The sequence below is a fragment of the Abramis brama genome (genome assembly GCF_963993115.1).
Source record: "Abramis brama genome assembly, chromosome: 24".
Lineage (NCBI taxonomy): Eukaryota > Metazoa > Chordata > Actinopteri > Cypriniformes > Leuciscidae > Abramis > Abramis brama.
The window spans coordinates 15,484,959-15,510,369 of NC_139986.1; the positions used below are offsets into that span (position 1 = coordinate 15,484,959).

The following is a 25,411-nucleotide window of genomic DNA, read 5'->3' on the forward strand; positions in this document are numbered from 1 at the left end:
TCTATCTATCTATCTATCTATCTATCTATCTATCTATCTATCTATCTATCTATCTATCTATCTATCTATCTATCTATCTATCTATTCTAAACAAGAAACTATTTGTTCAGTTTTTATTTAGGCTATTCTAGCCATTTGTTGTTGTTTTTTCTTCTCTAAAACTAAATACTTTTAATTGACCTCAATCAAAATAAAGATTTGAGATATAATTCAAAATTGTGTGTGTGTGTGTTTGTGTGTGTTTGTGCGCGCGCGCGTGTGTGTAGCTGTCAGTCCTTCAGTCGGGCAGTGCGGATGAGCCGGATACGCCAACTTCAAGCAATGTAGATATAGCTGACAAAATTCACACCGAATTCAGACTCGAACCCTTTCCACGCTCGGAATACTGGCTTCGTCTAAAAGTAAACATCTTTTCGGGGCAGACAAACGACAAAGAAAGAAAGTGGGAGTGGGATTTTGCTTGAGACATATTTGCTGGCTTAGCCTGACTGGGGTGCGTTAGCATGCTAATGGAGCAGCGCTGCAGTGGATGTCTCTCCACCCGCTCTTTTTTCCTCAAATTAGACTGACGTCGTTCAGATTACACTTCGTTCTCTATTTTCAGTTGTATCCGTCAGTATTTTTTACTGTTTTTCCTTAAGTGAAGTGTTAAAAAAGCTCCCGAGGGGAGGCTGGCTTGTCAGGCTAGCTAGTTAGCAAGTAAGGAAGGCTTACTAATGAAGTCTTAAGGAGCTTTTGCAGTTTACGGGCGAGAACTTAAAATAACACCGCGTTTTGCTCTTAACTTTAATGTTATATATAACAGCAGACTGTTTTAGCACATTTGGCGAGATATTCATCTGTCCAGCGAGCTAATAGTTGAGTTGGTACAGCTAGCTGGCTGCGGTTAGTTAGCTAACTGAACGTTATGCCAAATTATATTTTACTAAGAGACAGTTAGGACACCACTAGCTTAATTAAAGCACTTGTCACTGTGTGATAGTTAATTTATTGTTATACAACCAACAATGGCCTCGGCTGGTAACACTGTCTCATCGTTTGCGAGCAAAACAAAAACGAAGAAGAAACACTTTGTGGCTCAGAAAGTGAAGCTGTTTCGTGCCAGCGACCCTCTGCTCAGTGTTCTCATGTGGGGAATAAACCATTCGGTGAGTCAAACCTGCAGTCCTTTTCTTTGTTTGTGTCCGTTATTGATCAATGAATCAGAGTTAACGAGGAAAGAGAAGTTCAGTAGGCTATGTCTCGCAACCGACAATTGGCACCATCTGTTGGATCCATGCACTTCAGGATCATCAGAGGTCTGCTTTGATTTTCTGTTGCTTAACCTTCAGTTTATTGAACAACGTTCCGTTTTGTTCCTTAAAACATTTGCAGTTGCATGTTCTTAAAGCATGTGAACCAAACCTGTCGATGAATTGTTGACTTTAAGGATATCGTTCATGTCAAAAAACCTCTTCCAACATGCCCCTATTGATGCAAACTACTAACGTTAGTTTAAAACCTCCATTTGTTGTTTATGCAGTAATGAATCTCATTGTGAAGTTCTATATGTCCTTTTATGTGCATGCAAATAGGTTGCAAAAAAATATCTGTATCAGTAGTGGAGTCGTGGGTGAGTAATCGTTTCCTGTTGGAAGTTTTGGTTGCAAGATGATAAGCTCAGAGGTTTACTGAAGCAAGACTCATCTCAGCTGATACTGGCTGTTATTGTTTGCACCATTAGTTGTCTTTGGAGAGGAAACCCTCCTAGATGTGCTTCTCTAATAGGCCTGCACATTTCAGTTGGTAGTGTTTCATATTCATATGCTGGCTGTTTGAATGTACTTTGAGGTACAAAGTACCTTGTACTTTGTAATGAGGCAGTATTTAGATGCCTTGGTGTCTTCACCTCCAGCTGTTTGTTAGACGTTTCTCTATGAATGAACTGTCTCAGACCAATCATACAGTGTGTTCCTTTTGTGTTCTACATTTAAGTCTCTTAAAATGTCATTTGGAGGTATTCAGAAATACAGCTTTTTCAGTTTCTCTACACTGTCTGGTGACATTTTCCAAATGGTAGATTTGTTTAGTTGTCTGAGATGTAATAAAGGTTTGTTATTTTGCAGTCACACATACCATTCTTAAGGGTCATTTTTCTGCTTAATTTGTTTATTTACAGTAGATACATGTAGCCTACATGGATGGTTGACATTTAATAAAATGTTCCAGTAGACCAGGCATGAAAATAATGCAACTAGCCTATTTGTTTTGTATTCATGGATTCACTCACTACCCATTGTCAAAACACTGAAAAGGTATCCAGAAATGTACACGAGGATATATATGTGTTAATATTAGCCTAATATTAGTGTTGATTGTTTCTGTTCATTGGTTATAGGTTAGTATTATTAGGTATTTAATTGGACACCCCTTTCCATCTATTTTTATATTTTTGATTAGTTTTGCCCTCATCTAACCTTAACTTGCATCGGAATTTGTATTTTTTTTTATTAAATATTTATTTATTTTTTAAATGATTCATTTATCATTAATCGTTTCTTCATCGTTTTTTATTCATGAAATATAATTGCTTATTTAACTAATTATATTTTTTAATAGTAATAAAATGAAAAGTAAATATTGGCTAATATCTGCAATGGCCCTTGTCTTAAAGGCACAATATAGATATTTGCATTAATAATATCCAAAAACCACTAACGCAGTGTTAGATATTTTGTTCATTTTTCTACTTGCATTATCCCAAATGTTTACAACTATGATTAAATCCAGAGAAATTAGCAATTTTAACCAGTGTGACGTCATTGCGTCGACCATCAATGGAGTCATGTTCGCGTTATCCTCGGTTTCCACTTTCACTGTCGTAGAAACCATGGTAACACAGTAGTTGTAGCTCTATCTAAGCCACTCTGTTGTTGTTTCGCTTAATTGTCATGGACCACAATTATACGTTATCGTTTGCAGCAGGTTCTGTCTCCAGAGATTATTATCTTATTATCTCTCCAGAGAAATTATCAAATGATCCAAGAAATGTTTGGGACAAGAGGAGAAATAAAACGAGTATCAATATCATTGTGGCATTAAGACTGTTTAACAAGTCTATGGCAGTGTAATTAAACACAGTATGTGTTATTGCCTACATAAATAATAAGTCAGCCTTTTGCAAATGCTGTGGGTACGTTCAAATGTACTTTTAGTATGAATGTTTTGAACACATAAAACTGAGCTGCATTACTCCACCATTTAATTTGACAAATAAAGGAATAAGTTACTACGAATAAGGAATAAGGCATTACGTTACTTTCAGCTTATTCTTTAGAAATTCTTACAAAACTGTATTTCATTACCTCATCCATGAACATGATTTGTGAGTCCCTCCCATTGATGATTGAGGTGAAGACGACAACTCCCATCATTCCACGCTCCTTCACAGCGTCATCAAGCTACGCCTTTGTTATTGTTTTGAATATGTGACCTCTAGCGGCGAAAATTACATACTGTGCCTTTAAAGTTGAATTTAAACTTTAAACTGAATTAGCGGCAAAACTTTTGTTCGGCAAGACATCTAAGTAAAATGATTATCGAAAAAGAAGAAAATGTTGGCTGAGGACATCTATCCATAGTTCGTTTGTTGGATGGCATATCTGATCGTGAGTGTGCAGTCAAAAGTTTTAAGGCAGGGTTTAACTAAATATTTAAGAAGTCTAATGTCACCAGTGAGAAGTCTGACATTTCACTGGAATATGAAGTTATTCATCTTTATTATACCAGTTATTTTGATTAAAAATTACAAACTAAAAAAAAAAATATATATATATATATATAAAACATATGCATGGATGAATTGTTCAAAATAGATAGGGTGAATTTCCATTTCACTCCAATTTTAAGCTGTAAAGTGTTTTATGTTAAAATTTTCAACCACAGCCGATTGTTGGGTTGTTTTGCATGATATAAACATCAACAGAGAGCCGTGGTGCTTTGTGCCATGGGTCAAAGCAGAGGTCAGGTCTTGGTCTTGTAGGGCTGGAATGGAATTGGAGAGGGGGAGGCCAAAAATCACAAGAGAGTAGCGGAGATCCTTCCCTATCTGTGACAGCCCCATCAGTTAAATGCATTGACTGCCACTGACCGGAGCTAAGCAGCGCTACTACATTCTCTAGGCTGAAAGTGGGCCTTGAAACTTAACCTAGTGTTGGATATTTTAGATATCAAGCAACTCTGAGAGCATGTGGTCAAGAAAGTTGAGGGTGGAGTAGTTGGTGCAGCTCTCTGTGGTGCTTACACTGCTAATGAATCATGCATGCAGCTGCAGGCCCTCACTGAGCTCAGACTACTAAACAGAAAAGCAGCGGCTCTTGACCACTAAGGACCACGATGCTTGAATTTGGTTAGCAAACCAGTGAATGGGGAATATAATGTAACATTATTCTGTCTCATATCAAGGAGCACGTCAGCTTTTGTGTTCTCAAGCTGTCTGTTTTTGTGTGTCTACAAAAGGCTAATTTGTGCATTGAAAGTGATATGAGAATTAATGCTAATAAGGGGATATTCAGTTTAGATGATTATGAAATCAAACACTGTGGGAAGCGGTTGTTTTAGTCCAGCTCAATCACTTAGGCTGTTCTGCCACCCTCCCCTTTCTGCTTACTCTGTACAGGTCTTTACTCTCTCTTAATCTCTTTATCTCTTACTTTTCTCTTTAAGCCCTCCATACTTCCCAGACTCTCCCGCCCTGACCAAGAGTTGCTCTGTCTGTGTTTGGATTGCATAAGGAGTTTCTAAAAATACTCAAGATTCAGCAGCCAATCTGTGGCACTGGGAAAATAGACACACTATTTTATTTTTACACTGCCTAAGGCAAATGCTGATCATCTTCAAAGTCTTTAAAGCTCAATCAGAATGCTTTTATTAGGGCAATACATGCAGATGATTTTCACATGCTCTCTCAGTAAGATGCATTTCTGCTGAACTACACGTGGGATACTATTTGCCATTTACTTTGTTGTAGGCGTATCAGGTTCAACAAGAGATTTGCTAATCGCCATGACAATTTTTATCTGTAAAACTAACACTATTGATAGTCAGTTCATCCATAGGCACCTCATTCTCTTCTTCATTTGCAAGGCTTAGCTTATCACGCCTACACGAATTCAGTGTGCCTAAGGCCCTGTTTGCACCTGGTATTGAGATGCATTTTGGTAAATCAGACCACAAGTGGATGATGGTAAATAAAGGTGTGAACAGGGTCTAAAACGTTTTGAGCTTGTCCGCTTTTGACCTCTTCCAGAGTCGAAAACAAATTCGAACGGATAGCTTTCTTTGTGTAAACGCTCATGTAGCCGAATGTGTTTGAACAGCCACAAAAGACCATCTGCTCTCCACCTACTGACCTAAACATTATGTGAAGCGCGCTAGCAAGACAGGATTTAAACTGTCGACTGGAGACCCAAGTTTGGTTTGAAGACGAAAAACATACCAAGCACAATGTTCTATCGCTTTTCCTGATTTCTAACACGCACACACTTCGTTCATCACGGCCTTGTGGATATCAGAGCAGAAATGAAAGCTGTTGAAAAAGAAATGAAAGCTGTTTCTGTTGTCTCCGGTTGCGTTAATATGTAAATTGCATGATCTTATTTCATCCATTAGATCGAAAGATCTGAAAAAGCCTATGGATTTACCCTGACATTGACTCTCCCCCTCGAAGTGGTTGAAAGTGGACAAAAGTCGACCAAAATGCATTTTAATACCAGGTGAAGTAGGGTCTAAGTTTATTCATATGAGGGAGGGCAGCACAGGTGAATGACTTCCGTAATGGATTTACCTAAACCTTGAGTAGGACAAGATCAACATGTACCTCAGATTTGGTCATACTCATTCTCACTGCTATCTTTACAACAAAAATTGCCTAAAATCTATGTTTTAATACAACAATTCTTGTTGCTGTTGCTATGTATTCGTTTTTAACCACTGTCATTAATATAGCAGCTCAGTATCAACACCTAATGAACTTTAATTTTAGAGTGTCTATATTATGAAATTACTTGAATCTGAGGTTTTAATGCATGTGGTCAGACGTCATATGTGACCTTTAGGGCTTTTTCTTTAGCCTTTCTCAAGAATTTGAATGAGCCATTTGGTTAGATAGATTCCTTCCTAGTTTCCAGAACACTTTTTCTTTGTATCAAAGCCTAAATTGTTTTAATGATTTTCTAAACAAAGTGTGTTGACATGAGAATGTGTTATAGGGATAGTTTTAATGTTGACATGAGAGTGAGTAAATGATGACAGATTTATAACTATGCCTGTAACATATTATCATGTCAACACACTTAATTTAGAAAGCCAAAAGTTTACTCACCCACAGTGTTGTGCACAAGTAAATAATGATAGAATTTACATTTTTTGATGAACTATCCCTTTAAGGTAAATCAACAAATCAACACTCCTCTGTGTAATTTGTCAATATATATAATTTTAACCTGTTTCAGATGTTATTGTAAGTTGATTTTAGACTCATAGGCTCATATGCCATAAATGAAGGCATTGTTGACGTCAAGAGGCTGAAATACCGAACACCCCACTATGATGAATGCACTGCTTAGAAACAAAGAGCTTTATAAACATCTGGTAGGAGGATGAGCATTCTCTGAACTTAGCTTCCTGTACTGATGGAGTGCAAGCTTGTCAGCTCTGTAGCGGAAAACCTGACTTCGCTGCCATGGAGACAAACAGGAAGTGGTAGTGTGAAACTTGGCCGATGAGAAGAGATAAGTGCTTACTTCTTGAACAAATGAAACCGTTGCTGCAGGCTTGTAAAACACCTATACGTGGCCTCAGCACGATGGGGAGTCTAAAGCAGTCGCCTTTGTATGTTGATTCTGTTTAAAGTATGAGGAAGGTAGTTGAGGAGATCCTGTGCAGCTGCTCCTGGCTTTGTTGAAAATGTTAGGCCACTATCCCTGAATCCTCAAAGGATCTAGCATGTAGGTGGAAAGTGGGACAGTGGAGTATGTTGTCTACTCCAGTTTCTCAGTTTCTAATCTTGTGCAGTGCAACGTCTCTAAAACTGCTCACGCTCCGTCACAGGCTCACGGAGTAGAATTTATTGGATCAGGGTTACCAGCTCCAATGGTTAACTGGTTTTTAGACAGCTAAAGACACATTTGTTTCAAACCAGCATGGACACTTATCCACATTAGATGTTTTCCATGTAACAACACAGTAAATGACTTTGCAAAGTACATTTTTGTTTCATTATTTTATTAAAGAGAGGGCATCTTGAGTGGACACGTTCGATTTTTCAGGATTAAGCCAGTCACACAAGACTTTGAGCATGCAAAATTTCTTCGAACACTGCAACGGTTGTTGTCTTTTTTTTATAAACATGAATTCAACATATAACAAATAGTAATACATTCAAAATGTAAAAAAGTACAATCTACTCAAGCTTTACTGCAAAAATATTGTTCTTTTAATTCAGCCAAGAGGACATGCCATGAAGTATCAATCTTCTACTAGTCACACGTCTTCACATGATTCTAATTTGAAGGTCAGAGTTCACCAAACTTGAACTTCGGATTTAAACTTTTTGCATCAGTTTGCATTTGTGGTCTGACACATTCTCATGCGTATGAATGAAAGTCAATGGAACGAAAGTGTAGTGTGACCACCCCTTTACTGTGTGTTAAACGGATAGTTCAACCTAAAATTAAAATGTTCTCACCACGTTCCAAAACTGGATTAATTTTGTTTCCTCTGTGAAACACAAAAATGTTGGTAACCAAACCATTTTTCTTAACATATAACAAAATATAACAAAATACAAACTGAGGGATTCAAAATAACTTTTTTTCTTTTTTCATTTGAACAAGTATTGTTTGAATAACCATTGAAATCACTGTCAGCAGTGTTATTTTAGTATTATTTATACTATTATGGCATTTATTAATAATGGTTTAAGTCTATGGGGTCCCATCAACTGTTTGGTTACCAACATTCTTCAAAATATCTTCTTTTGTGTTCAGCAGAAGAAAAACCAAACAGGTTTGGAACAACTTGATGGTGAGTAAATGATGACACAGTTTTCATTTTTGGGTGAACTATCCCTTTACTTTGTAATTTTCTAAATTTCATTGTAAACCGAGGAATTCATTTAGAGATGATTTGTCTTTCAGTGTTATTTTTGCCTATCATTGATATGCACAGACCCAGGTGTCGGATATACTGTTTCACAAAAAAGGAACATATACAGTTCCTTATTTGTCCATATGGTTTATAGAGTCCTTTAAAGGCCTAGGTTTTGTCTCCAAAATAGGCTGTAGCTGCTGAGAGTGACTGAGAAGGCCCCCTACTGTAGCTGACGTGGGGTCACAGAGAGCCGTTTTCCGCTCACTGTTGCTTCACCATTGCCAGTAGACAGGCTTAGTCCTTTAGAAAGCACAGCTCATACCTCATCCTGCTCGCACATGTTTCTGCAAGCGCCTGTTGCCTCTTAACCCCTCACAACACCGCTTAGCTTTAATTGCATTTCAAATAAACACCGCATTAATCCCATCCTGCGGGAAAAAAAGACATGGGCTTTACTGTGTCACTATGCCGCTGCATTTTACATTCTGTTCAGAACAAAACATCGTCAGAAAAGGGTGTTGAGAGACGGAGATTTTCTTCTCCTTTGCTTTTGGTTAGCACTCTTTTGGTTTGTGGGTGATTTAGTGTCATGCTCTCTTGGCACTCATGCCGTCTTCAGCAGCTCTCTGCCTGTAGCTCTCTTGATCTTTGATAAATAGTGTGTACAACAGCCTGGCGGAGGAGCAGTTATGTTTTTTTTGGTCAGACAGCCCATCTATTCTGTTAAAAGGATGAATGGTTTGTGTCAGCACAGTCTAAAGAAAAACTAGTTTCTGTTTTAGTGATGAGTGGGCATAAACATTTATGAAATTGGCTTCCTGTGTTCATAGTTTTCGCTTCCTCATGACATTTAATTTCCTTTAACACATTAAAAAAAGATTTAGCATATTTACAGTCCATAAATGAATCATTTTTGTTGTAATATACCTAATTTCTTCCTAAATGTGCTCTTCTTACCTATAGGGCTTTAGCATAGCCTAATTTCTGACCACAGCGTGAAAGATGAGCCTAACTCACTAAGCAGTAACCACAGCATGCATTACAGCCTCTTTACACTTGCTTGTGTCAGGAGAGAGGCGTTTTAAAGGGTTTCAAGTGACCTTGTTTAAAATGCCTGACTTCCTTTCGCAATTTGCATTCTTGTAAAGGTTTTCAGTAACCCAAAGCCTGCTCGGATCGGCCCATAGGTTTCCCCATCGAACCCCGCTCATGTCCTTTTTGACAGAAATGAAGGAAAAAACATATTGGAATATTGACCTAGTCTGTCACTGTTATTTAAGGTTGCATGTAATGTGACACTTTGCAGGTCTAAATACCTAGATATCTAAGGGGCCGTTCACATGTCGCGACTTTTGCGCGCTCAAGTTTGTCATTTTAAATGTAGAGGTGCGACAAGTGTGCTCGTGTTTTTCCCATGTGCATCTACACCATTTATCCTTTGCTGAAACTTCTTCGTCTTCATGGAGAACGCAGCTCATGATTGCTTGGCAACGGCAGAACTTTTGAAAAGAGGAGAAAGTGGCGCGGCCAGGGTTTTCCACTTGTTTTCAGACACTCGTGCATGATCATTTGACCTTTGCCAACATCTAATGCTTACTTAAAGTATGCCTAAATTCACTTGTAGCATTTAACATGATTGCTTTTAGTTTTTAGTGTTTATTTATAATTTATTTAGATAAAATAGTAGGGCTGCTCCCTAATAGTCGACTAAAGTTAGTCAACTATAGGCTTGGTCATCCAAATTTTAAATAGTCGCAGAAAAAAAGACTTGGCAGTCACGCAGTAACAGATCGTTAACATGGCAGGTCCATGCGGTAATATGTTATTTATTAGCGCATTATAATTATATATAAGAATTTTACATATCAATGCATTCTTATCATTCTTAGAAATAATCATTCTTGGCGAATTAGCTATACATCAGTGTATAGGTCTTAAATTGCAGTTTTATTATGTTATAATAACAAACAAGATAAATATCCACAAGGAAAGCCAAATAATTGACTCTTGAATGTGTGCCATTCATGAAGAGGTTTTTCAAAATTGACATGCAGAACAAATGAGGTATAATCACATTTGCTCAAAAAAGAAAAGACATTCTACCTCCTATAGGTAGCACTCCTTACCCACAGTGCATTTGGCTCTGAGACCCTTCAAATCCAAAAGCCTGGCATTCAACCAGCCAATAGGAAAGTCTCTAGAGACTTCAATGCTCTCCATTCTCTGAGAGGTCACATCACAGTGGGTCGATGCAATATCTCCTTGTTTTGGAAGACAACCTGTCTCCCTCCTTAACTCAGTTAAATGGTTTGACTGACAGGCAGCGGGCCCATAAATGCAAATTCTTTGACCTTTGGTTGCTTTACTATGTATTTTCAGAGGAAATGAAGCGATTAGCTGTAAATCACACCTTGATTAAAAGCATTTTCTTACTGATTAGATCTATGTGAGATCCTAAATGACTGCCATCTTCTGGGAATGTCAGAAGATAACACAATTTGGTTGCATTTCCATGTTCTCATTTTTATTTATTTATACCTTTTATTTTTACATGCACCCTGTAAATATTTCTACATTATTTACAGGGATGCACAATATATTATTGACCAACATGAACATAATCTTTAGCAAATCTGAAAATAAATATATATTTTTTTATACTTAACGTTAAGATTTTGTAATGCCCAATTTAAACAGATTGATTTAATTTTTTATTTGATTTATTTATACAAAATAGTATCATAGTATCAAAATAGTAGCTATTTAATGTCAGCCATTAATTGGTTATTGGCCTTAACATGAAAATAATTATCAGCCAGAATTTGAATAGCCGTGTATCCCTGTTTTTTTTTTTTTTTTACAGTATATATATTTATTATTGTCTGTTTCCGCCGAGATTGTCAAACATAATCTTTGATCTCCCATGGTGCTTCATGCCTATTTGACTGCTTATAATTATCCTAGTGCATTCACATCCTCAAACAAACAAATATATCACAGTAATTAAAGCCTTCTGCAGTCCTCTTGAGTTTAGTTAGTGCTATTGTTATTTATTTATTTCTTAATAGAGGGAAAGAACCTATGAGTCACCGGATCTCTTTGTTGGGATGAAAACTGTCCACAGCAGTTTTAAATTCCCACTTCTCACAATGCAGCAGTTTCCGTTATTACAGTTTTATTACAAGTGTTGTTTTCACAAGAGCAAACTGTGCAAAGCAGGAACTGATGACTGTTGAATTAGTACATTGTTTTAGATCCTGAGCAGAGCAAAACAGTGCATTGTGTCACAGAGATATCGCCCCTCTGATGAGCAGAACACATCACTCACACTGATGCGTTCCTGTACCCAGCACATCTCAGCACCTACTGTTTGTGTGCATTAATTGGTTCTGTGTCAATTATGTTAATCGCATAAAAATGTGCGGTTGTTAAAGCATGTGTGTGAACTGACTGGTAGCAAGTTTTCAAATGTTAGGATTTTGTAGTTTAGTGATAGCCAACAGACTGTTTAATCAGCTGATACAGTACTTGGCCATTTTAATATTATTTCATCAGCATCTGCAGTTAACCATGCCTAGCTTTGTCTGTGATTTTTATTTTATTTGAATTTTTTATTGAATTAAATAGTAAAATTCTATAAAATATTTTAAATAAGGTTGTTGTTGTTTTTTTCATAATTTTTTTACGTCTCATATTTTAAATTGTATTATATGTATATTTTTATAGGCTGCCCTACTCTCAAGATATTGGTATTGGTCTTACGTTTCCTTGCCCATATTGGGTGACCTCTACATTTGACTCCCATTTAAAGATTCAAACCCTGAACAAGTAACCAGTAGCTGACTCTCTTTCCTTCTCTCTAGATAAATGAGTTGAGCCATGTTCAGATCCCCATCATGCTTATGCCTGATGACTTCAAAGCCTACTCTAAGATTAAAGTGGACAACCACCTTTTCAACAAGTGAGTTCCTCTCAAACTTTTCACTGTTCCCCATTCTCAATTGCTATGATACAACTTTTAATCATGTGTTATAAGAGAGGTGAATCTCATGAAAGAACATGTCTGAATCATATATCATAAGAAAAATTCTTAGTACTGTAATGGCATAATATATAGTCACCATAAAATCAATGGATTAATGGAATATTGCAATTGCAGTATTTATTATAAATGACTTTAACGTGCACATCATGATTATTATTTTTTTAATTCACATGCTCTCGTATTCTTTAATCAAAAAATGATTTCCCTCCCTCTTACAACGACGTGTTTACTGGTGTGAGGGCGGGACAACCTGTCACTCACATGAGATCACAGCGGTAGCAACCCACAAAGATCCAATCAATAGAGTGCTGCAGGGATGATGTATTTTTGTAGACCAAAAATTAGAAATGACCACTTCCGAAGTTCCATCATCCCGAAGTCAATGTTTGGTTTAAAGCCTGAAATAAGGTGGTCTGTGGTGAACACAAGCTTTTACGTGTCTTAAAGGCAGTTACTAAATCACGTTGTCAGGGACATTGAACGTCATCACACCGAACACATTAACTAATCTACGCACTAGTCTGCTTTCACAGCCTCATTGTGTTTATAACCGCACTCTTGCTAACTATTCTAACTCACACTTTCAGAGAAAATTCTTTTTACTATAAATATTTGTGAGAAGCTTGGTCTTGGTGGTGGTGGTGGTGGTGGTGCTGTTGAAGTCGAGCGACCATGGTGTAGTTCATTTATAGCCTAAGGTTAACTTTTTTAATTCTGGCAATTGTATTTACGCTTCAAAATTCATAAAAGTTGTTAATTTGTGAAAATTACTTTAATGGACAAAACGTGCAAGTACCATAAACTTTTGTTGATCACAGAGCATTTTTTGCGACAATTTTAACGTTTTTGGAAAAATCATATTGGGTTTTTTGTCGAGGGAACCAGTGTGATGCTAACCTCTGTGTTTGCCTACAAAAATATGTCATCGTTGCAGCACTCAGTTCCCGATTGACAAAATATCCCTGCATTTTTTTCTTCATTTGTTTCACTCTGATATTCGTCACTCTAGAGAAGACTCGTATCTTCCGTTTCATTGTAAATATACAAATGACTGACTTTTCTTTGTGAGATTGACCCAGCCAACTTTAGAGATGTTTATTTGGTGTTTTCACTTTTATCGCTTTGCTGCTTTGCTTTTCAGAGAGAATATGCCAAGCCATTTTAAATTCAAGGAGTATTGCCCTCTTGTTTTCCGTAATTTGAGGGAGAGGTTCAACATCGATGACCAGGACTTCCAGGTAAGCTTTGTGAAAGAGAGAGATATGGTCCAAGGTGTCACGTTCAGTGTCTTAAAACCACTGCGTAATATGCATTTGAATAACACAAAACACCAGTGTACTCCCTACTAAACAATGCCAAATAGATTGAGGTCTCTGTGAGAAAAGCCCATAATTACCAAGAAGTAATTTAGTCATTAACCACTCGATTTGCTGTCGTAATGAAGACCATTATTCCCCATAATAACACAGTAATGTCAGAGCTGTTCTTGCATCCTCCAGCCTCCCACGTTCAAATGTTCTTAATTGCCTTCATATCCCTTTCCCTATATCCCTTTCATAGAAGAAAATACCTTTTTTAGCAAGAATAGTTGCAATCAGTGTGCATTAGGCAGAAGTGCTTTTCTCAACATTTCTAATTTTGGCTAATGAGGAAGATATGCCTTTGCGTTTCACTGTAATCAGTTAGAGCTCAGGGTCTTGGTTGGAGCTCCCTGTCTGCTTGTGTGGGTTAAAAAGGCATTACATTATGACTGTAACCCTGACACATACAAAAATAACCATCAACTTCCCAGAATGTGCTGCTTATTTTATGGTCTTGATTAGAGACGTTCAGTACGAGCTGTTTACTGGAAGTTTAACGTAGTCTAGGCTTCCTATGTTATACATCAGAGACAAATGAAACCTTTATTGCACTTAGACAAGCACAGCGTTTAGCAAATTTAGAAATGTGTACATACAACTACATATTTTCAAAATCAGCTAATCAATTTTAAGGACACCTATAACAGTGGTTCTCAAGATGAGTTAAAATAACTTAAAACCAGACAAAATTAGCATTGAAATAAGCCAAAACAACTACAAATCAAGATATTTCTTAGTTTAAATTCCGCCCCATGAGCATTTTTATTATGAATATACAAAATTTTTGTCTAATCTAAAAAAAAAAAATAGAAAAATATTTTTCAAAATCATTATCCATTAAATCAAGAAGGACTGGAAGAGTGATGGGGCCTTGAAATATTATTGTGGACGATGTGAGGCCTTGGAGTCAAAAAGTTTCAGAACCACTACCCTATATAATTAGGCTAGTTTAGGACAGCTTTTCATGTTGGTCATAAGTGGGCGGTACTTGGGACCAGACGTTATGCCGCAAGTCAAAAGTCTGGCTATGCGAAACTACCTGCATGATAACAGCTGTTTTGTAATACAGATCTAGTTTAATCCCGCTATGATTTCCTAGCTGTGTGTTTTTTTCAGTCCGCCCTCCGTCCTCTGACAGCTACCTGCCTCATCATCACTATTTTCAGCCCATCTGTGCACCACTTCCCTGCGGAATGAGCCATCAGCTGAACAGCTACAGGCCCTAACCCTCATATCCTGCTTTTGGTTTTGCGTTTAATGAGTATACTTGGTGAATACGGTGAGGGTATCTATGAGGAAATCCAACCACATAGATTTGAGGAACAGAGACGCATCAAAGAGGCGATAGGAATATGTGTGGGTGTGCATGTTACGTGTTTGAGGTAGCAGACCTTGGAAATGTACGTAGAGCTGCTCAGTGAAGCTCACTCACACTCACTGAGCAGAGACCCTCCAGCCTTTTCATGTGCTTCGTGTCCACGATGAGCTTTTTGAGCTTTTTTTTTCTGAAATTGGTACAGACACAAGGGCAGTTGAAAAATTGCTGTGTCTACATCTAAGTGGTCATGTGTTGGTGGGCAGGGCGATTACAGTAAAACTCACATACCCTTTTTCCATGAGAGCCAGTGCTCAGTGGTGAGTTCTGTCAACCTCTTTCAGAACTTGAACTTCAGAACTTTCGGCATGACTTACTACTTAAACTGCCCACAAACAAACATGCAGCAATCAGCATCACAGTCCTATTTTTTGCTGTGCATTAGGTGCCACAATATTGAAAAAAACTGTCATTGCGATATTTTGTTTTTCTGCGATATGAAAACAATTTCACCTGATGATTTGAATAGCTCTATTTGTAAAGATTTAATCATTCTAGGATGATTGGGGTATTTATTTAGGGTAGTGCATCTGCATTCTGCATAGAAAATAATAAACAAATTACATGCATCTGAATACAATAGAACAAAGACACAGATGAAATAAGCAGTGCTTTATGTTTTTCAGGTAAATTAACTATTCAGGTACAGACATTGTATAATCAAATGTAAAATAACACTGCATAGTATTCGCTGTATAAATTAAATATGATTCATATAAATAACAGTTTATCTTTGTTAAAGCTACAAACTTGATTGTCTCTGTCTCTTTTGTTGTTTGATTAACTTTGGTGACACAAACTGTATTCAATAGAATGCACGTATCCAATACCGCCTGCGTTTATGAGGAAACTCGTCGAGACGGGCATTTTGACTTAATTTTCCGTGCACATGTCCGTTCAAGCACAAATGGATAAGAAAGGGAAGGGAATTCGGTGTTCATGAACTTCACTTGCTGTCTGCATGGCTCTGTGTGCACACACAAAACAGCGCGCGAGTTCCATTCTTCTTGCACTTGATGTTTAAACTGACAGGACTTAATAACACATGCAAATGATAAACTGTCACTCTATGATGGTTAAACTTTGCAATTAATCTGTGAATCGCATGCGTTCCGAACCAGGGGGCAGCTGACCCCTACGGATCAAGGATCAACTACGAACCCTATACTACATTGCGATTGTATATCGTGATATCGGTGCTAAAACGATACATTGTGGAGCCCTACTGTACATATTCTTATTTTTGAGTATGTATTATAATAAAAATTTAAGAAATTAATACATTTATTCAGCAAGGATTAATTTAATTTGATCAAAAGTGACAGTAAAGACTTTAACATTGTTACAAAAAAGTAAAATACTGTAAATGCTGTTCTTTTGAAGTTTCTATTCATTGAAGACTCCTGGAAAAAATATTATGCTTTCCACAAAAAAATACTAAGCAGCAAACTTTTATGGTAATTACATCATCTTGCTTTCTGGATAATGACATTAGTGGTTCCTGGATCGAAACGAGCAGGTGTGTGCTGTACAGCTGATTTTTCTGGCTCAGAACTGTAATGTGTAACAGGGCCAGATTGTGTGGAAAAGGGGAAAAACTATTGCTTTTTAGATCCACAATTTTATGGTGTTAATCAGTTGCTAATAAACATTGGTGGTTGCCAAAGTGTGCTTAAAGAAAATGTGTAAATAAATGCAAAGTTGAACAGATGCTAGCTAAAGATGGTAAGAGAAATTAGAATAAAAACAACTGTCTCTTTCAACTTTTCTGCTTTTTAAATTACCATTCATTTCTAATTCAGTGTGATGATGTTGAGATCTCACTTCATGTGTAAATGAGTGCAAGTTGCATCTATTTTTGTGTTTATTGTATATGCCAAGACATCTTCCTCTTTTCTATGTGTGTTGGCAGAACTCTTTGACCCGTAGAGCGCCCCTCGTCAGTGAAGCTCAGGGTCGTAGTGGTGCTCGCTTCCACACCTCCTACGACAAGAGGTACGTCGTCAAGACCATAAGCAGCGAGGACGTGGCTGAGATGCACAACATTCTCAAGAAGTACCACCAGGTGCGAACACAAAAGTTCATACATTCCCTATACAAGCGCTATGTACATTTGATTGATGTTTTACCAATCATTTTTAAATTTACATGCACATTTATAATGAGCCAGATGGTTATAAGTACTTTTCTCGCTGCAGTATATCGTGGAATTTCATGGTACCACACTGCTGCCACAGTTCTTAGGCATGTACCGCCTCACTGTAGATGGAGACGAGACTTATATGATAGTCACACGCAACGTATTCAGCCATCGGTTGTCTGTGTATAAGAAATATGACCTGAAGGTAAGGATTATGAAAAATGAGTGGAAAAGTCAAGCGAGATGATGATTATATGGTTTGACATGTTTACATTTTTCTTCTATGTAGGGATCTACCGTTGCCAGAGAGGCAAGTGACAAAGAAAAGGTCAGTTTCACCCTCAAACTCGAACTAAATTCTGAAGGGAAAGCAATACGTTTTCCTTTATATACTGTATATATATATATAAAAGAAACTTATTGCATATATATAGCTTTATATAGCTTTCCTGTCAAGAGTAGTTTTCTGTGTTCAGAGTATATTGCATGTCAAGTCTCTTTGTTGTTTGTGTGTTTGTTAAAGATGGTTCATTCTGTAGTTGGCTAATCATTTGTCACTTCGAGCACCTTAATTTACAGCGAAGCAGAGAGTGAGTATGAGAGTGAGGCGTGCTGATTTTAGAGCGTCTGTGATTATCGGGTGCGCAGATGTAGATCTATCCTATACTTAGTGTGTCAAGGTGAAGCAAAGTCCATGGTGCTTTTTTAAGCTATGGAGATTACACCAAGAGGCTGTAAGCTGCAGTGGCATCAACACTGCGAATGTAAATAAAAAGGTTAAATTAATGACAGACTGTTTGCGTCTTAGTCATCAGAAGGTACTAGAGCTTAACAAAGAAGAAATCTGTTAACAGTTAGCCATTAATCCTTGTAATTTCATGTGTCTTTGTTTTAAACAAATTTTTAATAGCCAAATTTTAAAGAGAATCAGCCAAAGATTAAAAATAATAAATTCCTTAATCAGCATCTTTGTCTAAAACAAGATGAAGCAAAAGAGCCTTGATTTCAGAGAAAATGTCTTTGTTGTTTACATATTGCAAATTATATGAATCAGATTTTAAATGGAATGTTAAATGGAATTATAATGTTCTAATAATATATATTCTAAAAACTAGTCTTAGTCAGTTTTACCACACACAGTTTTGCATCTCAAGTCATTTATCTGGCTGTTAAAAATGTTAAGGTATTTACATTAGAAAAACAAGACCAAAATGCTGATTAAGGAAATCATTTTTTTGCAGTCTCTCATCTGTCACATGGATTATGAATACAGTACTTTCCTATTTATTCTCGGCTCTTTGAATAAATGCTGAACCTGCTGCTGTTCTATTACAGGCCAAAGGCAGCTTTACACATGACTGTTGGAACTGTGCCAATTTAAGGTCACTGCTTAACAGGGATACTGGCCGTCACTGTCAGCCCTGTGTCCCACATATAGGCTACAGGATATAAGGCTTCACTCCCTTTTCAGAGGACTCACTGTTTTAGCAGCCATTAAGCTGCTTGTTGCCCGACTAAGTCATGAAGAGGAATAGAAGGAAAGGTTCACACATGCTCTGTTTTCCGAGAACAGCCTCTCTTTTTTTTTTTTTGCGCCTTTACATGTCAGTGCAAATGTGGACTTTGAAGTAACTTTCTCAGAAATATTTGCAAAGACAAATATTTATATGTTCTGGTTTTGCTTCAATGCATAATTTTATTATTCACACAATGATTTGAATCATTGATATACTTTTGTGAAGTGTCATAAATACTTCTTTTTTTTCCACGTAAAAGTAAAGTCAAACACACTCGTAAAATAAGCAAGAGCCATTTCTCCCTAATCGCACATCAGATTATCCTCTCTCTCTCTGGTTTCGAGTTCTCGTCTCAAGCCATGGTATGCTGGCAGTCGACCTAGAATAGGTTTTTTACTTTTTTTTTTGTTTGTTTGTTTTAGAAGATATATCTTAAGTGTCTTTAGGGTTTTTTCCACCATGAAAATAACCATAGAAGCTGGTATGACTTAAAGAAACAAACAAATTAACTAAGCTGCCATATACTGTGTGTGATTCAGTCCTACAGCAGGTTAAATATTTCTCCTTTCGCTCCATCCCTGCCTGCCAGGTTCAAGTCCATTACCTCACTTTTAAGGTCAATTTTATAAGTCAGAAAACTATTAACTCTTGAAAAGTGATCTCTTTGACTGGTGTTTGGAAGATAGAGGTTGAAAAATGGCTTGGAGACCAAAAATTTGTTTCAGAGGTTCAAATTTTTTTGTCTTTGGAATAACATATACAGATGAATCTCGCATAATAAGATTGGGGACGCGTATAAATCTGTAATGAATGCAAACTATTTCATCAGTGCCCTAATGTCTCTTCACTTTTAGTGTACACTTATATTGTTGTCTGGTTCGAAGCGCTTTTCTCAACCTTTTCTAATGTTCTTCAACCCACCAGCAGAGCACACTTCAACTATCAATGATTTACCTAGATTTCACAACAGTTTGATAGGTGTATGTTTGCTTTTAAAAGTTGGGAAATCTGCAAACGGTAGAGGCTGTTAAAGTCCATTAATATGGTATTTACTGGAGTCTGGAGCAAGGCTACCAAATGAGCTAATTACAGAGAATTGCTGGAGTGTGTTCATTCTGGAGGTCTAATCACCCCGGAGGACATATTTTCACCCGCATTCATTTTCATTAGTTCGCACAAGCCATAAAAAGTTATTACTTAATTATTAAGTAGTAGTGAGTAATAATTACTTACAGCTGAGTCATATTGAGTCGCAGCTGATTTTGATGTTGGCGGGTCTACATTAATGTCAATGCATTGTAGCTACATGCATCTTTAACTCTGTTTAAAAGCTCATTGCTTTCGTAGGCCATTCTGAATATCTCTAAACACAAATGTAGATCAGCTAAATCAGCCAAACTGTTAGACCGCTTGCCTCATTTGTTCATATTAGGGTCCCTTGACACTACATGCAGCTGAACGCACCAAACAGCCTCTTTATTGTGAATCTAGAGCACCCCCTGGTGTGCTGCATGATATTACATGACATGACCAGGGTATCAGGATCTGGATTTATTTTGATGTTTCACTAAATGATGTTTCTCTCTTTTCTACCAGGCTAAAGAACTCCCTACGTACAAAGACAATGACTTCATCAATGATGGACAGAAAATATACATTGACGAGGAAAGTAAGAAAACCTTCCTCGATAAGCTTCGAAAGGATGTGGAGGTAAATGATTTAGAAGAATTTGCTTTTTCACTCTGTCTGCCTGGTACGGACACAATGATATATTTATCTTGTGCACTTCCTCTCTCCTTCTACTATCCATCTGTTGTCTTCATTCTTCCCTCATATCTCTGTCTAGTTCCTTGCCTTGCTGAAGTTGATGGACTACAGTCTTCTGGTTGGGATCCATGACGTGGAGAGGGCAGAACAAGAGGAGGTGGAAAGTGAGGATAATGAGGGAGATGAGGAAGGAGAGAGTGATGGAGGGATTGTTGGGACACCTCCTGACAGTCCCAGTAACACCCTAGACAGCTCTAAACCACTCTCACCGGGAGACTTCGACCCCACTATTGACGTCTATGCCATCAAAAGCCATGACAGTGAGTGAAGAAGGAAGCTTATGTGCTGTCTTACTGAAATGGGTCCTGTGAAGATATCCCACTGTATATGATAAACCGTTTGAGCAGCATTTGAAGCCATTGTAAATGACTCTACAAACATACACCTGTGACCTCATTAAAATAAATATTTTTATGGACTAACCGTTTCATAAAAGCAATAAGCCCCGTGAAGCCATAGTCTACCGTGAATTTAGAACAGCTATGAGGACGCTGCGTTGTACCTAACAATGTCTTTTAGCTGTTCTAAATTCACTGTAGACTATGGCTTCACGGGGCTTATTGCTTTATTGGACATATGCTTTATACCAAATCATTTCATTTTGTTTATATGAGGACCTTAAAGTAGAATGAAATCAAAATTGGCCCTTTTACCCTTTTTTGAATGCATGTTCCTGTGGTTATTGTGAACGCTTCATCCATGCATGATATTCTTAAAATAAAAGTCTTCTAAGTTTTTAGCAAAATGTAATAAGGCAGGTGGTGAAAATAATATTAATAGTCAAACATTCTGTTCTGTCTCCATGCTGGTATGTAATGGCCACCATTCACAATCAAATCAAATCAATTCATGATTGATAAGCTAAGACCCATCCTACTTTTTTCTGTACTATGTCACATTATGAAAATGTATTGCAAACCTTTTTTCCCTCAGATTCTCCCAGAAAGGAGGTGTATTTTATGGCTGTTATTGACATCCTGCAGCATTATGATGCCAAGAAAAAGGCTGCTCATGCAGCCAAGACGGTAAAGCATGGGGTGAGTGCTTTAAAACAAATTAAATTATTTATTTATTTTTGTAACATTTTAAGTGTCATTGTATTAATATGTAGAGTTATATCACAATAAAAAAAATCGAATAATGATTCAGAATTCATCCTATAAAACATGGCCAATATTTGCACACAGACTGTGCACAGTCAGGGTCACACACACAAACACAAAACGCCAGCAGGGTAAAACATGACACTTAAATAATGCAATAAACATTCACTAAATAGTAGAAAATTCAAGACAAAAACATCGTGATGTACATTACCAATAACAAAAATAAGAATAAACTAAATATATTTATGTTAAATATATATTTTAGTCATATGAGGCAGGGACTTCTGGGAATGTCATTTTACTGTTTTTTTGTTGTTGTTTTTTTACCATAAATTAAGACAATTCTTAGTTTTTACGTCTTCAAACCATACATTTGACAGTCTTTAAGAGTAAAATGACATATGATGTGATGTTAAACCATGTACAATTGTTCTATGTGTATGGTAAGGTAACATAACCAAATAACAGGTTTTTACTTTTACTTCTACTAAAAATTGCAAACATTTTTACATTGTAAGAATGGATAACACCATTAACCAAAAAATACTTACCAAACATGTACCAAAAGTACTGTACAGAGGATTATTTTGGGTATTTCTGTCATCTCATTCATCATGCATGCATGACTGAAACCTTTATAGCTTTTATCAAGGCATCAACCTCCTGCTTTTTTTGTTTTGTTTTTTTGTCGAAGGCTGGGGCAGAGATTTCCACCGTGAACCCAGAGCAGTACTCGAAGAGATTCTATGATTTCATCACTACCATTCTGCCCTAGTCCGAGGCAGCTGAGTTGAGTCCACAGGGATGAAGAGGGACGCCAGCGGAGGGGTGTAGTTCACTCACTCGCCTGCTCTGCCACAGGGGGGCACCCCTACAGCAGCTACAACCACCATTCGTTTACATTTTGATTTTCATCTATTCGTTCTTTGTTTTTGTGGGACCATGAGAGTGATGGAAAAGGACAACAGTTACACCTTTTTGGGGGGGATAGGGCTTTTTACTGCTTTCTTCTGCATGCCCCTTTTTCTTGTTTGTTCCGTTTGATACTTTTCTTGCCTTTTAAAGTGGAAGAGGACGGAGAGAGGAAAGAGAGCGCATGTGATGTTCTGTGGCTCAGTTAGTAGAATTGTGTCTCTGGATAAGGAGGCCAAAACAGAACTTCTCATTTCATCACACCCCTACCCGAACTCACATCACGCAGCCCTCGGCTGCCCGTTCTGAGGTCAACAGCTTCGCAGAGAGGCACCTGAAGCACTTGACCCCACGGCACCCCGCTCACTAACTCTCCTTACTCGCACAGTCCTCTTCCTGCTCTGGACAGACTAACAAGAAACGCTCTTTGAGCCATTTACAAAAGGAGGACCCATCGCCCCCCACTTGCCTTGTGTGGACAGACAGATGAATCTGACTGTTTTGCATGTTCCTTCAGTGTTCTGAGGCAAACACGTTTGAAATGGAGGCGAAGGTTCTGGTAGGTATTTGTTTTTTTGTTTGTTTGTATTTTTTTTTATTTTATTTTTTTTCATTTCGTTTTGCAGCAACTTGACAGGAGGGAGAATGAAGACACTGAGGCAGCAGGATCAGTGGTTTCTCTTCAGTCATCAGTGAATTCTGTTACATTAGTGATTCAGTTGCCATCAGCACCTTAAACTGTTGCACTTTTTATTAGGATCACTCGGTCTGTTACGAGCTGCAACGATAGCACTATGAGGCACTGTTCAACGCAGCCTTGCAGTTTCACGTGTTCTCACGCATACGCTTGTTCTCAGCAACAAAACATAGTTTACCTCTTGCATCATACCAGGACACACCGTTTTGTGTTGTTTCAGTATTCCATGGAGGTTTGGGGAAGGGGTGCTTTGTGTATTTTTTTTTTTTTCTTCTTTTTAAAACATTGTTTCTTTTTTTATTGTTTATGTCTTGAGTTTTGTTCGAAATTCTTTTGAACGTTCAAATTGGCAGCAACATAGATGAAACGTTGTATATTTTGCACATTATGAATGGAACCAAAATGTTCACGGAATCCTGTTGGTTCAGCAGTGGTATTTACAAGGGAAACATAATACCTGTAACGGAGGAGAATACTTTTATAAATGGCATTGAATTAGAAGCAGGTAATATGACTTAGAGATTAACGTTTGTTCCTTAACTTTTCTAATTCAAAGAAAAAGCCGCCTCATCCTATGTTGGTTTAGACTTTTTGATCACTTGCACATATTTTTACATAGAATTTTAATCCACCAGAATTTTAAAGCACCACTCTGTGTGTGATTTGGTAAAAGTGTTCTGATAAATGAAGAATGTTAAAATCCTACAACACAAGTACTGTCTAAAAAAGAAAGGAAAAAGAGAAAAAAAATGCATGTTGCATTATTTTTAGTGTTCTGTCTGGTTTAGCCCAGAGATGGTGTATATTCCATGCTTGGTCATACAATTTTTTTTTTTTTTTTTCCTTGCCCTAAACTCCCCATTCCCCCATCCCAGGTCTATTTTTTTAAGATGGTCCCATACCTGCTTTATACTGTGTTTTCAATGTATACACTGTGCAAGAGTCGTGCCTTTTTACTCCAAATTATTTAATTCTGTATTTTTTAATCTTTTTTTTTTTTTTTTTTTTTTTTCAAACAGAAGTAAAATGTTATTTTTTAATATTAGGGTGGTTGTTAAAAAAAATGTCAGTGTTTTTTTTTTTTTGTGGGTGTTTTGATGTTTTAAAATGTGCTGTTTCTTCAAATGAATACAACACATACTTTCTGTTCACAACAACACAACACTGAAAAGGTCACAATTTCTTCTTGACCGGCTAATTCTATGTGCAAAGCCTTTTGGACAAGAGTGTGCATTGTGAATTTGTTGATATGAGTAGGTGTGGCTCTTGTTATAGTGTTAATTGTAAATTGTGTTCGGGCTTTCTCAAAGCATTTTTATCTGGAAGTATTATTCGGCACCAATGTTACAGCGTCTTTGGTTAGTGTTTCATTTTCCTAATAAACTGAGCGCTGTTTGTGCCCTTGGGAAACCATTGCACAGGGAAAATAAGCATTTTTTTTATTGTTCTCATTGGGTAAGAAAACAAACCCTTGTCGTCTTGGTTATAATATTCGCAAAGAACAAAACAACAACATGGGCATGACAAAAGAGGCTGTTTTAGCGGTAGACTTTGATAGTGTCATCAGAGCATCGCTTCAGCTTCTAATACTGGATTCACACGCAACGATGTATATGTGATTTCACTAAATGTGAAAAGTGCTATAAGATACAGCTTCACTTTACGCCTTCTTCAAAAGCCCTCCACCATGTTCTTCATTTGCCAAAAGCATTTTGCTCAATGTGTTCATTGATGCACTCATCACATAAGCTTTGGGGGGGGGGGATATGTCATGTACTTTTTAGCAATTCGATTTTTATTTTCTAAACATGAATGGATGACGTGTTCGGCTGGATTTTATTTGAATATGCAGGTTTACAGGCTTATTGAAAAAAAAAAAAAAATCCCCTCGTTTGTGACTGTTTTAATCTAGATAGTGAAGGTAATAGAAGTGATAGAGAATCGCTGGTAATCTGCATCACACTCACGGATATGAGTCTAAAAGCTGTTGTTGAGGGTAACCAAAGGGGAGGCTGTCTCATGTGTTATGATGTAAACCGATATACACTCCATTCCATAAGCATTGCTCAAAACAATAAAGCACTTTGTCTGCAATTTATGGTGCAACGTCTCTTCATGTTTTCTGCTCATTTAAATTGCGTTAATAAGAGTCATGCAGAGAATTGACTTTAATTTTATGAAAGCTTGATAATTAAAATGCATGCAATTGTACAGTTTACTCGGTAAATAAACGAGTGGCCAATTGCTTGAATGTAAAACGCTTTTTAAAGTACCTGAGAACATGGAACAGATCAAATATTA

The 25,411-nt window shown here is 37.3% G+C and overlaps 1 protein-coding gene across 1 annotated transcript; it reads left to right on the forward strand.

Moving 5' to 3' along the window:
* The first annotated feature begins 254 nt into the window (after nucleotides 1-254).
* On the forward strand, nucleotides 255-25,204 carry pip4k2aa (phosphatidylinositol-5-phosphate 4-kinase, type II, alpha a). Its single transcript, XM_084102086.1, has 10 exons — nucleotides 255-1,148; nucleotides 11,994-12,091; nucleotides 13,317-13,413; nucleotides 16,824-16,976; nucleotides 17,110-17,256; nucleotides 17,341-17,379; nucleotides 20,165-20,278; nucleotides 20,415-20,655; nucleotides 21,329-21,432; nucleotides 22,196-25,204. Exons 1-10 carry the CDS (start codon nucleotides 1,008-1,010, stop codon nucleotides 22,274-22,276), a joined length of 1,215 nt encoding a protein of 404 aa, XP_083958212.1. The 5' UTR covers nucleotides 255-1,007; the 3' UTR covers nucleotides 22,277-25,204.
* Nucleotides 25,205-25,411: the final 207 nt, after the last annotated feature.

Excerpts from the sequence above, each read along its gene's own strand:
- pip4k2aa (XM_084102086.1), top strand. The coding sequence starts at position 1,008 with ATGGCCTCGGCTGGTAACACTGTCTCATCGTTTGCGAGCAAAACAAAA. Across the intron at positions 17,380-20,164 it reads AGGCAAGTGACAAAGAAAAG|GCTAAAGAACTCCCTACGTA; the intron begins GTCAGTTTCACC and ends CTTTTCTACCAG. Across the intron at positions 20,656-21,328 it reads TGCCATCAAAAGCCATGACA|ATTCTCCCAGAAAGGAGGTG; the intron begins GTGAGTGAAGAA and ends TTTTTCCCTCAG.